General features: G+C 38.1%; 1 protein-coding gene across 1 annotated transcript in view; it reads left to right on the top strand.

Annotated features, from left to right (window-relative positions):
• The window catches only part of GRIN2B (glutamate ionotropic receptor NMDA type subunit 2B), a 233,551-nt gene that overhangs the window by 69,523 nt on the left and 148,652 nt on the right, over window positions 1-15,376 (top strand). Inside the window, exon 2 of the mRNA XM_032221467.1 lies at window positions 5,971-6,569. Within this exon, the coding sequence (XP_032077358.1) occupies window positions 5,971-6,569 (599 nt within the window). The remainder of the gene's footprint in view (window positions 1-5,970; window positions 6,570-15,376) is intronic.

Raw genomic sequence — 15,376 nt, forward strand, 5'->3', positions numbered from 1 at the left:
TAGCAGGTAGTGATGAGGAAATGGTTCATCTCTGGCCATTGTCCTGCATCTGAAAAAAAAAACTTATTACTGCCATAGTGTTAGGTTTGGCCTGTATACTTTTACTTAATTATTAGATTTTCATTCCACCATTATTACTTTAGAAGGCGACAAACAGACCTAGTGCTCCTTTCTCCTATTTTCCTCACAACCACCACCTTAAATTTAAACCTATTTAAATTTGTGTGTTATAATGTACACATCTGCATTACATAAATCTTGCATTTTCTATAATTAAAATGATGTTTATATTTTGAAAATGGTCGAAACGAAAAACATCTCGATATTTTGATTGCGAATCAAGAGAATTTTGGGGTACCCAAAATTAGGTCAAGAATTCTCTCTCTCCACTTTCCACTTGTTTGAAATTCCATCTTGCCAGTATTTCCTTTGTATTGCAGCCTGATATTGCAAATAGGGGAGAAAGAGGAAGAGGTGGGAAAGGACCAAAGGAATCCCATCTAATCTTTTTTTATTAAGCCAGTTAAGGAGGAGTGATGACTTCTTCATAGGGCGGTCTGTCCAGCTTTCAGCAGCATATACTCCTTGAGCAGGCAGTTTTTCAGCATAAAGTAATAAACTGTTGGGACGGAGTAAAAAATTTGGTGGGAGGTTTTTACAGTTATTTTGGTTTATCTAAATGCTATACTTAGAAACTACCCTTAATATATAATTTGGCTTATATAATTTTCCAATACATTGGCTTCATTGTTGGCTGAGTGGGAATTAATCATAGGTTATATCAGTGAGCATCTTAACTGTGGGGTGTCACTGATCAAACCACTTCTTTTAATTGTCAAGGGGAAGGGAGCATCTCTTGGACTGTGGCAGCTGGCTTTCCTTCTATGGCTTCCCAGCTGGGCTGTTCAGTGATGTGTTTGTTTGGCACATCTTGGAAGATGAAGAGGACCTAACACTTAGACGTTTATTTCATCTCCTAACTCTCACCTTACATTTAAAATGCCTATAGTCTATAGAATGTTTCATTTATTCTGGAAAATTCTAGCTTTTATTCTAGCTTCTTTCAATTTCTGTTTAAAAAGTAGTGACGTTTAATATTTTATTCATACTTTCATTGGGTTTTCCTTCTGATGCGTGAAGTCATATGTGAAAATCCAAATTATTTGTTAGCTTGTTTATTTGTGTGAAAGAGAGATTTCTCGTTTTAAGGTCAGATTCTAAAAAAAGACCATGATGTTATGTTATCTGCCTGTTTTAGGCCACATATTGGTATTCTAAGCTTCCCAATATGATTTATTTTGGAATATAATCAATTAATTTACAATTGATTTCAAAAGAACTAAAGAAAATAAAAAACAGTGGAATCCATTGAAAAATACTTCAGCTGAATTTAATGAATAATGGCATTTAATTTTGTATATCATATTCTTTTCAAACATTTTCAGTCTGAAATTCTATAGCTAGAGTTAGCATTTTCAAACATTATATACAGCATTTCACATTTAAATTCCATATTGAATGCAACAGTAAAATTATTGCTCAAGCTTAACTTCAGTGCAAATCAACATGAGAAAAAATTCCTTTTTGTTACTTTTGCTCTTAAATTTCATATTCTTTTTCACTGAATATCAAGGTTAGTGATTTTGAAAACAGCATAAGTCTTTTACTGAGAACATAAATCAAGTATTTTAAACTGCTAATCTCTTTCAAACGGTAGACTTGAAACAATTGGAACTGCAGTAAATTAGAGTTGGATCGTTAGCAATAGCTGAGAGCATATAATACAGATCAAGGGCAAAGCATATAGTGAGAGAAACATATGCAACATTACTTCTATCAGTACACCGGTGATGACATATAACTATGAATGTGCTCCTTAATTTCACTGCTGGAGAGTGTTAATTTATTTATAGCCTTAACACACAGCATATAGCAAAAAGTAAAAAATGCAATAGTGAAATAGGCATAGTATATTCAGCTTTATAAATAATATAGTACCACACATTGAAATATAACTTCAAATTATGGTAAGATTAGGTCAGTAATGTTGAAATCCCTTTTGGAAGTATCTGTATATTAGAATGGCAATGTGTCTGAACCTTTCTTCCATCTGCAAAACAGATGTTTTTAAAATTGGAGTTGCTTCAGCGTTCTGATTATTCGATCTATTCAATAGTACTTCTGTGTTACAAGTGGAATTATTGAAAATCAATGTAGTCTTAGGCAACAATTAGTTGCCTTGTAGATTATACTGAAATTTTATAGTTTTTGCGCTTTAGCCTATAAGCGCAATTATGCTTATAAGAATATAAGCTACAATTAGCAAATGCTAATTATAGCTGATATTATTTTCCTAGCATTTGCTATGAAGCCTAATCTAATCTTGAATGACTGCTATTGTGCTATATCTATTTGTATACATTTTTAATGGCTATTGTAATTGAAAAAAAGGGTAACATTCTGATAAATTCCAAGCATTTTGGGTACTCAACATCTTTTTATTGCTGATTGAGAATAATGATGTATTAGGATTTTTTTTCAATTTAATTTCTGGAAAAGCACTTTTCTTTGCAATGTAATATTTTACTTTAGTACATCTCATTTTTGTAATAGCTGATTTTGCTGATTTTGTTAAAGCATACTGCCAGGTACTAATATAGATTGGTTTGAACAATCCTAGCTCTTCTGTTTGAACTGAAGTAACTTCTTGATGATATTATAACAGTCAAAACTGCAGAAACTCTAAAACAGAACTACTTTTCCTGTGGTTTTGCCCCCAACATTTCTTATGTAGCTCAGTTGAAAGAAGATTTGAAGAGCTATAATTTCAAAAGCAAAGGACAATTATGTTAAGATTCTTATATTCACTACTTTAATGAATAGATAAGATAATGAAAACATGAAATAATGCTAATTGGTAGCACTGATGTGATGGGATATTCTTGGGGATTTATTGTATATCTCAGAATATGTATATGCATAGTAAGGCTAAGATGTTGATATCCTATCACATATGTGTATTTTCTCTAACTTCTGCTGTGCAGCTTCTAACACATCCTAAAAATTGGGTAGGAGTTTATAATAAATTTGTCAGTTTAGTGGCAGTGATGATATATCCCTCTGAAACAGCGACTGATAAACAATCATAGTATGCATAAGGAGCAGAATTTTCCCTCCAAAATATTACTGTTCCTGTTATTGAGAATCATTGAAGCTTTCCGTGAATGAATGCAGAAACATTGATCTAAAGGAAATGCAATTTCTTTAACTAACATTTTCAAATTAATAAATTAAATTAAAAAGAAACAAATGCTTGCTACTGGGGAGATCAAACAAACCCATAATTATTATTTAATCTTATTTATTAAATGCAATAATTTTCCAACATTTTTCTATCAAAGCATTAATGTTTCTAACTCCCATTGGTTTTGTATATTTTCTCACATCTTGAAATTAAACAATTTTCAGTTCTGCCTTTTCTATAAAAAAGTTGTTGAGATTCTAGAAAGAGTGCAGGAAAGATGATTAGGGGGCTGGAGGCTAAGATATACGATGAACGTTTGCAGGAACTGGGCATGGCTAGTTTAGTGAAGAGAAGGACCAGGGGAGACATGATAGCAGCATTCCAATATTTGAGGGGCTGCCACATAGAGAAGGGGGTCAACCTGTTTTCCAAAGCACTTGAAGGCCAGTCAAGGAATAACGGATGGAAACTGATCAAGGAGAGATTCAACCTAGGAATAAGAAGGGATTTTCTGACAGTGAGAACAATTAACCAATGGAACAGCCTGCATCCAGAAATTGTGAGAGTTTCATCACTGGTGGTTTTCAAAAAGAGACTGGACTGTCATCTGTCAGAAATGGTGTAGGGTCTCCTGCTTGGGCAGAGGGTTGGACTAGATGACCTACAAGGTCCCTTCCAACTCTGTTAATCTGTATATAATTTCAGTTAAATTATAAAGCTGGCAGTTCTATTGAATTAGTGCCAAATGCTTATAATTACTGAATCAAAAATTGCTTAGAATATCACTTTAAATTTTGCATTAATTCCAAGTTTCAAAATTTAGCCTCTCTGTTAATGTTTCAATAAATCTGATCAATGCAAAAAAAAAATCTAATGATTCAAACATATAGGAATAAACTATAAACACTCTGATGAAATATGAGGTTTGTAAAACAACTTCCACTAGCAACGTATTTTGCTAATGAAGAATCTATCTTCACAATCAATGTGGTTTCATTCTTTACCCTGTAATGTAAGCTCAGTAATTGTGATTTTTTTTTGTACAATTGAATAGAGGCAATGAAGTGGTTTTCTAAGTACTTAATTTAGCATCCACATTCAACAAATAATAGTTTAAAACATTTGGAATGATGTTCTAAATTGAAAGATGGGTTCCTTTTACAGGACTTGGAAAATTATTTCATCTCATTTAGTTTCTCTCTGGTTTACTGCCTGTTCACTGCCATGGCCCATTCGTTGCTGTCGCAGCCCATTATAAAACAGCTGATCAGTGCTGCACCAACCCCCCTCTCCCACCACAATATTCAGAGTATAAGACACCCAGACATTTCCATCCACTTTTTTTGGGGGGGGGGAGTGCATCTTATACTCAGAAAAATATGGTAACTACCCAGCAGCCAGCTCTCAAATATTTTGCTACCTTTTTCTTTGAAGACTGGCAACAGAAGTCACATGACTTTTTTCTTTTCTATCTTCTACATCAATCCCTTCTTCCCATATTCTATTAACAGCTGAAAGGGTCCTATGGAAGAACTACAATGCCCCTTGTCATGATGTTATCCTTGGTAGCATTTTATATGCAAGCAATTAAAATCTAAAAAACCTCTCATCTGTCTGTTTTAACATATCCATGAGATTTCTTTGAAACACTCTCTTTTTATGTATCATTCTAGGCTGTACATGATTGATTGGTTGATTGCTAAATTATAACTATTTCTTTTGACTATACTCACTTCATATTTGAGAATGCAAAGGCAACCTGAGGCTGCTCAAACCAGAGGAAAAATTGAAGGAAATGTAGACTACAGAGTTTTTACTACCTCAATGAATATGCTTGGATGTTTTCATTAACTCTGGAATAATAGAACATTTTACATTAATTCAGCATTTATACTACATAACGCATGCATGTATGTATATGTATATGTATGTGTGTGTGTGTGTGTGTATGTATGTATGTATATACACACACATAGACATAAATACATATACATATATGTATACACATGTACACACATACACACACATATTCAAGAATTAGTTCTTACTAAGGAAAAAATCATGATATGTTTAATATTTAGCCCACATGCTTCATAGTTAGAATATTTTCTATTTAGTAAATATCTGTGCATGGCTCTCCATTCATATTTCAATAGCAGCTTGTGAGTTTGAGGAGGAATATATATCTGCTTTGAAAATAAATTATCCTATTTGTTATCACAAATAACAAGGATCTAGGATCTTTATGATCCCCATGATTTGTTATAACCATTAACATGGGCTTTTATATTAAACAAAATGTGAAAATCAGTCATTCCCCTAGATTTTTTGCTGCTTTCTTTCCAAGTAGAATGAAAGGTGTGTGTGTGTGGGGGGGTTGAGCTGATTCCCCCCCCCCTGCAGTACTTTTTTCTGTACAAGATATTTTTTAAAACGTGTTGAGCAGAACTCGAGGAAGAGAAGTTGATTGTTGACTATATGCTTTCCGAGAAGCCATTGTACCAAGATTTATTGTATCTTTTCCAATATGATTGCAGGTTTTAAAAATAATTAAGCACAAATTTATGATTGTGCATGCATAATTATATGTAATCATAAGTCAAGTATTAAACACAAAGCAAATCAGTATGTTAGCTACCTTCTTCTCTGTATATCTCAGTGAAACTAAGCAGTTTTTAAAATTATGTTCTCTTTTTGACTTTTCTTCCTCCTCTTTTCTCTAATAGGATGAATCATCCATGTTCTTCCAGTTTGGCCCATCGATAGAACAACAAGCTTCTGTTATGCTGAACATCATGGAAGAATATGACTGGTACATTTTCTCCATTGTCACTACCTACTTTCCTGGCTACCAAGATTTTGTCAACAAGGTCCGTAGCACTATTGAGAACAGCTTTGTTGGCTGGGAGCTAGAAGAGGTACTCTTGCTGGACATGTCTCTGGATGATGGAGATTCAAAGATCCAGAATCAACTCAAGAAACTCCAGAGTCCTGTCATCTTACTGTACTGTACTAAGGAAGAGGCCACTTATATCTTTGAGGTGGCTAATTCTGTTGGTCTGACTGGGTATGATTACACATGGATTGTGCCCAGTTTGGTGGCTGGAGATACAGACACAGTTCCGTCTGAATTTCCCACTGGACTCATCTCTGTGTCATATGATGAGTGGGACTATGGTCTTCGTGACAGAGTGAAAGATGGAATAGCCATAATAACCACGGCCGCCTCTGATATGCTATTTGAACATAGCTTTATTCCTGAGCCCAAGAGTAGCTGCTACAATACACAAGACAAGAGGATCTACCAATCTAACATGTTAAATAGGTAAGGGAAATAAATATTATAATAAATCGGTTACTCACAAATTCAGATCATAATTAAAAGACATTAAAATGGTTGGAGTTTTTGTGTATGGTAGTTTTGGAGTCCCCCATCCCACCCACTTGTATATGATTCTCATCCAATGCAAAACTAATTGAGTATATACTTGGCAATAAGGAACATGTATATGAATGCAAACTTCTTGGTGATGGGATGATAACAATTACATATTTCTAATGTTATAAATTATACTGTTGTTCTGGAACTATTCTCAAATCCTTCTCTAAGATATTAAGTATAACTGGTGGAAACATTTATCAAGGAGACTCTTAAAATAAGGATTAAAAATAATTGGTAGATCTGTAAATGCCATCTCTAAGTACAATAAAATTTTGGCAACATATAAGTAGAGAAATATGATTACAAAGCAAAAAGCTGCTAGACCCTGGGAAGAAAAAAATTGTTTTACCAGGGAGATAAGAACAAGGTTCAGATACCATAGAATACATGAGTCAGATTAAGAAACAAAAAAAATCAAGAATAACGAGATCATTAGGAGAAGGTATTAAGCACAGGACTGGCAGAGAAAAATGCCACAGGTCAGTATGAAAAAGCAGCATGTAGGTGTGGTAGATAGGATTGGAGTATGATATGTTGAAGTGCTGGCCTAGAAATCAGGAGATCATGAGTTTTACTCTTGTTTATACATGAAAGCCATCTGCCTGACCCACCTCAGAGTTGTTACTGTAAGAAAAGTAGCACATGGAGGGAATATAATGCATGTTCTCTGCATCACATTACTTATAATGTAGTAAAGTAATATCTAGTAAATATGATACATGTTTGATGTACTATGTAATTAGTGTAAATAGTACCAAGAGAGACAGGATTTTTTCTAACCCTGAAGTGAGAAGCAAAACTTTCCATGCTGGGATGAAAGATTAATTCCAGTTAGTGAATGAAGTTCAAGGAGAAGGAGTCTACTATTCATTTGGAAATTGGATTCAGCCACTGAATCTGTGACTTGGCTGGGTGTTTTGTCGAGCCGGCTTCTTAAGGCAGCATGCAGGAGAAACAGGTTTTTGCTACAATCTGTTTTTAGTCAGCATAATTTTCTAGAATTCCATTGGTTATTTGAGATTTTGAGCAATTGAACCTCAGTCATATAACCAAGGCCTGGAATATTACGGCTGTTCTGTAGGATGAAGTTACAGGAACACATTGTTAAGAAAGTAAACATCAGAATCTAATTTCAATGAGATGCATGTCCATAACTTTAGGATTATGGCTTTAAATTTTAAAATATCTAGATAGAAATAAAAGCCAGTGTTCACCTATTTATAGAATCATCTTCTTATTGAAATATTTTATTAGTGCATAGTACAAATAAGACAGATTTTGTTTTTTGTTTTTATAGGAGTGGAAGTTAAGTTGTGACCCATGAAATATACATACTAGAATTTATCAAAAGTCCTTTATTCACAGAACTCCTTAGACCAGTGTTTCTCAACCTTGGCGACTTTAAGTCCTGTGGACTTTAACTCTCAGAATCCCCCAGCCAACTATGCTGGGAATTCTGGGAGTTTAAGTCCACTGGACTTAAAGTCACCAAGATTGAGAAACACTGCCTTAGACTATGAGAAGTAGATACTTTTGCACAGCTTCTGTTCATTTTTTTTTGTTTTTTCATAGAAAACGGTGTCTGCACGTATTCAATATGTGCAACAGAAAAACGATTGCAATCATAGTTTTAAGCTTCTTTTCTAAGGAAAGTTAGAGGTTTTACATTTTTTAGTAGTTACAGGTTTTTCTTGCCTTATAAGTAGCAGTCAGTGAAATGAGAGGCTCACAATATAATGCTGACATAGCTGATATTTTGTGATTCCTCAGGTTTATGGGGAAGATCAGAGCAGAAAATGTGGGGCTGCTGGTTTTGAAGGCAGCCATGCATACATACAGTGTCACTTCCATTTCTGGTTCAAGAGACAGATGAAGCTGCCAAAGCAAGAAATTTCAGACATCGTTATAAACTCACTATACTCTTCTACGGGAGATTCTGTCTCTTTGGCAAGAAGAGTCCATGTACTGTAAGCAGAAGGTTATAAATTTTAAATGAAACTGTTATTCATAAAGTATTTCCACGAGGGGCCCTTTTTTCTGCCCCGTTTAATAAATGTGGAGAACTGCTGACAAGATGATGAGGAAAAGAAAGGGCTAAAAGAGCAACGTTTATGGGCTGCCTTTATGTGATGATATGAATGTCTTGTAATATCATCATATAAGGCTTACAATAATAAATTCCTTCCCACAGAAAAAAATATTGCTGTTAGTTTCTGGGGAAATCTGTAGTCTCCATAACAAGTTTCTATAGGGGGGAAAACCCCTTGAGGTTCCCCACAATAATTATGCTGCTACAATGTTGTTCTTTCCTTGGAGATTCCCCTGCTGTTTAGCAACTGATAACCCAGAGGTAGGTTTCTGCTGGTTCGGCCCAGATCGAGCGAACCAGTAGTGGCGGCGGCAGGAGGCTCCGCCCACCCACCCGGATGCTTTTGTGCATGTGCAGAAGCTTTGTGTGTGTTTGTGCATAAGTGAACCATTAGTAGAAAAATGGAAACCTACCACTGTATAATCCCCAATATAGTGGAAGCTGGAACATGATTGCATCCCAGGATGCTAAAAATATGAAAAAGCAGACTATAATCCAGTCTGTTGCAGACTTCAAAGATTACAAAGTATATACAGTCACGTCTTTTTATTTTGAGCAGCAGCTCCCATTCATATAATTTAAATGGGGGTAAGAGAGCAGGGCTGCCACTTCTCATTGGATGGAACTAGATTCAGGACATTCCTGACTGAGTCAAGGGCTGCAGAATGAAAAAGAAGATGAGTTTTGAGATACATCTTATTCAAATTCTATAGTTACTCATTAATACTTATACTGTAAGTTCTTTTTTGCTGCCGGTATTTATTAGTTTTATTGTTTTTGTATGAGGTTTTATATTCTGTAAGCCACCTTGAGTCGCCGTGTGCGAATAGGCGGCAATATAAATTCATTGAATCAATCAATCAATTCCAGGGCCTGCAAAGAATTGCTCCTATTTAGCTTTGCTTTGGGAAGCAGGGATATCTCTACCCGCTACCTTTAATAAACTTTATAAATACTTGAATAATAATACTCTCATGTGCTCAAATTATGGTAATTTTTGAAATAGTCTGGCATGCTGCAATAATTTTTAAGAACAAAGTTGAGTGCTTAAAAAATTAGGGACAAATTTGTTGCTGCTGTCTCATAAATGCTTGCATTGCTGTATGATTCCTTTCGCAATTCCTGGAGGTGCTGAGTCTTCCTTTCCCATCTTAATCTACTGTTGATCTATTCTTCCACTCACTTTTTTTCTTCCCAGCTCCTGGATTATTTCATGGAGGGAATGGCATCGTTCGGTTGGACCCAAAGGCTTTTAGTGATATCAGGCAAAAGAATCCCCAGTAGCTTCAGTTATGAATACATTTGCAGCTTCTGGCTGCCTATTATAGTGGTATGATGTTATCATGTTTCTTTTGCTAGCTGGTGAGCAGGGAGGAAGGAAAGGTGTGTTGTAGTGGCCACAACAGAAGTAGTAAGGGGCCAGGAAAGGAGTTGAGATAGTGCAGTGTGATGATAGGCTGGGAACAAAGAAATAAAAAAGAGGGAAGGAAAAGGAGGAGGCAGGAAAAGTCTCTCAAATCCAATATCACTACTGCAAAGAAACCTATTCTCTTCCCAAAATCTACCTAGTTCCTTCCTTCGAAATGTATTGTCTTATTTGTCTTTCCAAATCTTCTGAGGTGTATACCAGGAGAGGTATTCACTTACCTTCCCTACCAATTCACAAATGTGAATGCATGTGTACAGCCTTCTGTGCATGTGCTTTTGGCGAAAAAAGGGCCTAAATGGGATGCTGTAGAGCCACCCTTGATTTCTGTTACTGGTTCGGGTGAACCGGTCCGAACTGGTATACCTGAATAAGGTCTTGTACTTTCAGTACTTTTTCTTTTTGTCCATCAACTTTTTATGAAAGGACCCCCCCCCCCACTATTTGCATAGTTATTAGGCAAGTGAGTATTTTATCATGTCATAATTTTAATGCATATTTTCCACCTCCAAGCTGTATAAACTTGAATCATCATCATCTTTTAACAACCCTCATAATCCCTTGCAGGGTGGACTCTGGGCAACTGAATGGAGCTAGCAAAGTGTTTAATGACCAGATGCCCTTCCTGTCACCAATGCGGAGTTTTGTTCAGCAGATATATTCTCATTGCGTCTAAAGAGAAAAATATCTGCCTCTACCTAGGATCGAACTAATAGCCTCCTGGTTGTGAGGGGACAGCCCTACCTCTAGACTACCACACCGTTCCAAGCTGTATAAACTTGAATGCTTAGTGGATATAAGTATATCAGGTGATGTGTATTTGTGTAATGAGGGAGAGTGTGGCCTAAGAAGATCAACCCCTATATCAAGGTGTGCATACTTATTAGGCTACTTCTTTTCCTCAGCCCAAATGAGCCAAAAAAGAGATTTAACTGTTAAAAATTGTCTTTCAGAGGGATGGAGCACTGTTGAAATTGCTAAGATATTGGGGTGTGAACACAGAACCATCAAACATTTTGTTGCAAATAGTCAACAGAGTCGCAAGAAACATGTTGAGAAAAAAAGAGGCACGTTACAGTATTTTTCAGAGTATAAGACACACTTCTCCCCCCCAAAAGAGTGTGGAAATGTTGGTGCATCTTATACACCAAATACAGTCATTTTTGGCCTCTCAAAGCCCTGTCATAGTACCCTATTTTTGCAAAAATGGCCCATTTTTTTGCAAAAACTGAAGCGTTTTTGCCTTCCCCACATCCCCCAGAAGCACTCTGCAGGCTTCAGCAGGGCTGGGGGAAGGCAAAAATGCCCCCATTTTTTACCCATTTTTCACAAAAACGGAGGCATTTTTGCCTTCCCCCAGCCCTGCTGAAGCCTGCAGAGTGCTCCTGGGGGCTGGGGAGGACAAAAACTTTTTTTTCTTACTTATCTATTTGAAATCTTGGTGCATCTTATACACCGGTGCATCTTATAGTCCGAAAAATATGATAACTGTCAAAGACTTGAGAAGAATCAAATGTGAAGCTATCAGGAACCCATTATCCTTTAGTGCTGTCATATTCCACAACTACAACTTACCTGGAGTGCCCAGAAGTACAAGGTGTTCAGTGCTCAGAGACATGGCCAAGGTAAGGAAAGCTGAAACCTGACCACCACCGAACAAGACATATAAGTTAAAATGGCAAAACTGGGCCAAGAAATATCTGAAAACAGAATTTTCAAAGATTTTATGGACTGATGAGAGTGACTCTTGATGGACCAGATGGATGGACCCGTGGCTAGACCAGTAATGGGCACAGAGCTCTACTTCAACTCCAAGATGGAGATGAGCTACCTGGATCTTTTGAGGTTGAAGGTGGATTCAAAATCAACTACCAAACCTACTGCCAGTTTCTAGAAAACACTTTCTTCAAGCAGTGGTACAAGAAAAAGTCTGCAACTTTAAGATCATGATTTTTATGCAGAACACTCCGTTGCATGCATCTAAATACTCCACTGAATGGCTAGCTAGTAAAGGCCTTAACGATTAAAGAATAATGACATGGCCCCCCATTCCTCACCCGACCTAAACCCTATTGAGAACTTGTGGGCTCATCTTAAATGGGAGATTTATAGTGAAGGAAAACAGTACACCTTTCTGAATAGTGTCCGGGAGGCTGTGGTTGCTGCTGCATGTCAGAAATGTTTATTTGTACATTTTGAGTTGTTTGTTTATTCTTCTCACTTTAACAGATGCAAATAAATAAGTGCAATGGGCAAATTTTAGTTTTTCATTTAGTCACAAAAACATTCCGCACACTAATAATTGCCCAGTAATTATGCACATATAGATATTCTCCTAAGAAAGCCAAAAACCTCACTTTTATTTTCTTAAATATTCAGATTTGAGGTTTATTTTGGATTGACTGAGAGCATTGCAGTTGTTCAATAATAAAATTAATCCTCCAAAATACAACTTGCCTAATAATTGTGCACATGGTGTATCTCCTCTGAATATTCACTGAACAGTTTACACGAGAAGACTCTCTTTAAATGACATGTAACACCTCCCTTTTAGTAAGTAAAATGCTTATGGTCCCATGAGCTTGTTGATGTGAGAGAATGAATAATTGTCCAAAAACATCAGAATAATACAGTGAAAACAGTAAATAACCATGCCACTTAAGTAAATAGCTGCTGATAATTTTGTGTCCTATAAAATAATTTGATTTTTGAAAGAACACACAGGGCTGTTTTTCATTTTATTAATTGACATTCCTTGTTGCTCCCAATGTTGCTTTTAACTATATTTCATGATATAAAAATAGAAGTTGCTGGGTTGCTATGGCTCCTTGAATATTTCTAAAACGTCTTTTCATTCCCCCCCCCCCCCAGTACATTTTCACTTGAAAAGCTGGTTTATCAAGAGATCAGCTTGGTATGTCCTCTGAAACTTACATATCAAAGAAAAGAATTTCCTGGTCATCAGGAACATCAGTGCAAATATTGGAAGTGCTCAGTGTGGCATCTGGGTCAGCTGGAATGGGTGTCAGCAACCCGCAGCTCCAGAGCCGCATGTGGCTCTTTCATCCCTCTGCTGCAGCTCCCTGTTGTCCTGTCATGGTGGTGGTGATGGGTGGAGCCTTAATGCAGGAGCGAAGCGCCCCTGCACTTGCTTTTGGGCAAAATAGCATTCCACCTGTGTCCCTGAAAGTCTTGAAAGTAGTTTTGCCATTTCGCTTATCAACTCATTGAGAGAGAGTGGGGAGAGGGGGAGAGAGAGAGAGAGAAAGAGAGAGTGAGCAGAGGCAAAGAGAAAGAGAAAAAGAAAGAGAAAGACATACACAGAGAGAGACTCATTTCCCACAGTAAAGAAAACACCAGGAGCAACAAAACCTGAGTAGGCATGGTTGGAGGGTCATGTGACTAGGTGAGTGATATCAAGTTGGCTACGCCCACCCAGGTTTTTTTTTTTGGCTCCAGGTGTTTTCTGTGGGAAATGGGTCCAAATGGCTCTTTTGAGTGTTTAAGTTTGCAAACCCCTGAACTAGAATTTAGCGTCCAGAAACCCCTTACTTTATAGGTTCATAGTTTGACTAAACCAGGAGTGTTAAACTTGATTTCATTGAGGGTCGCATCAGGGTTGTGTTTAGCATATGGCCAGGGTGGATGTGGCCAGCTTGACATCACACATGTTGGGAGCGCCTGTGATGGCCCAAGCTCTCTGCCAGCAAAAACAGGCTCCTGAAGTTCATTTTTTGCAGAGGCACCATGGGCCAGTCCTTTACTGTTTCCAGGGTGGCCACATGGGCCAACTTTAAGTATCCAGCGGGCCCCTGCGCCTTGCATTTGACACCTCTGTACTAAACAGTTTGCTTCATTTTCTAGGTCTCTTCCACCTTATATGCATTTAACATTTAAAGTAAATGGCTGTTACAGTATGATCTAAATGCAACACAAATGTAACAAAGGCAACAGTAAAAATAATGGCTTTCTATCTGGATGGTCTCTTGAGATGAGCCGATAGACAGAGAAAGGAAGCAGTATGCTTCCTCCCATATTTGGGCATACCAGGGGTTGTGACATTATATCTATATCTATATATCTATCTATATCTATCTGTGTGTGTGTGTGTGTGTGTGTGTGTGTGTATACATGTATGCATGCATGCATACATACATACATACATACATACATACACCCACACCCACACAGGTCTTGGTGTATTCGGGTCTTTCCCCATATAAGATTCAGAGTATCTTGCCGATGTTTCGACGAGGTCCCATTCGCCATCTTCAGGCTGGTGCCTTCAGCTTCATGCTTGTGCGAGCAAAGCATGATAGGAGCTGCCATCTTTCTATAAATATTGGGGTGTGTGTGTGGAGTGCTGGCTTTGTTGCTATAAGCAGATTGGTTGGCCGTGTTGTAACATCTTGATTAGTTGATGGAGTTGATATTTGCAGATTAGTCAGCTGTTTCATAACATCCTGTGTGGCTGACATACTGACTGTGTGCCTATTGTTCTTTTGTGTTGTAACGACCTGATAACATCCCATAGACCAAATGCAACCACCATCCAGAAGCCAAACCACGGCAGCATCACCAACTGCTGCACCCCCCTCCGACCCCCACACAAAGCAAACTGATACACACCATGAACACATGGCCAGACCACAAACTCGGAGCCAAACCAAAGCCCGGGATGTTACACCACAGCCATCTGCTCAGGACATTACATCACAGAACTCAGGAGGTTATAACATAAAGGGTCAGGATCAGGGGTGGGTTTCTCGCCCCGTTCCAACCGGTTCGGTTGGAACGAGGCCGGCGGCGTCCTCGCGCACGCACGCGGCGTCCTCACACACGCACGTAGCACGCGCGTGCACGCACGCACGCGGCGCACGCACGCACACAGCATGCGCATGCGTACTAGCGTCTGCGCGATGCTCCAGCTGTTCCTGGAGGATCGCGCAGGCGCTGTATGCGTTCTGCGCATGCGTGGAAAGCGCAGAATTCATAAAAACCGGGTAAGGAGCGGGCGCGGGTGTGCGGGCGCGCGCGGGCGCGGGGGGGGGCTTCGCCGTTCCCGGAAGTTACTTACTTCCGGGTTCGGCGACCAACCGGATCGCAGGGACCGGTGCGAACTGGTCGAAACCCACCCCTGGTCAGGATGTTACAACGCAGCCAATCCCCCCGGAG

The sequence above is a fragment of the Thamnophis elegans genome, chromosome 7 (assembly GCF_009769535.1).
Source record: "Thamnophis elegans isolate rThaEle1 chromosome 7, rThaEle1.pri, whole genome shotgun sequence".
NCBI classification, from domain to species: domain Eukaryota; kingdom Metazoa; phylum Chordata; class Lepidosauria; order Squamata; family Colubridae; genus Thamnophis; species Thamnophis elegans.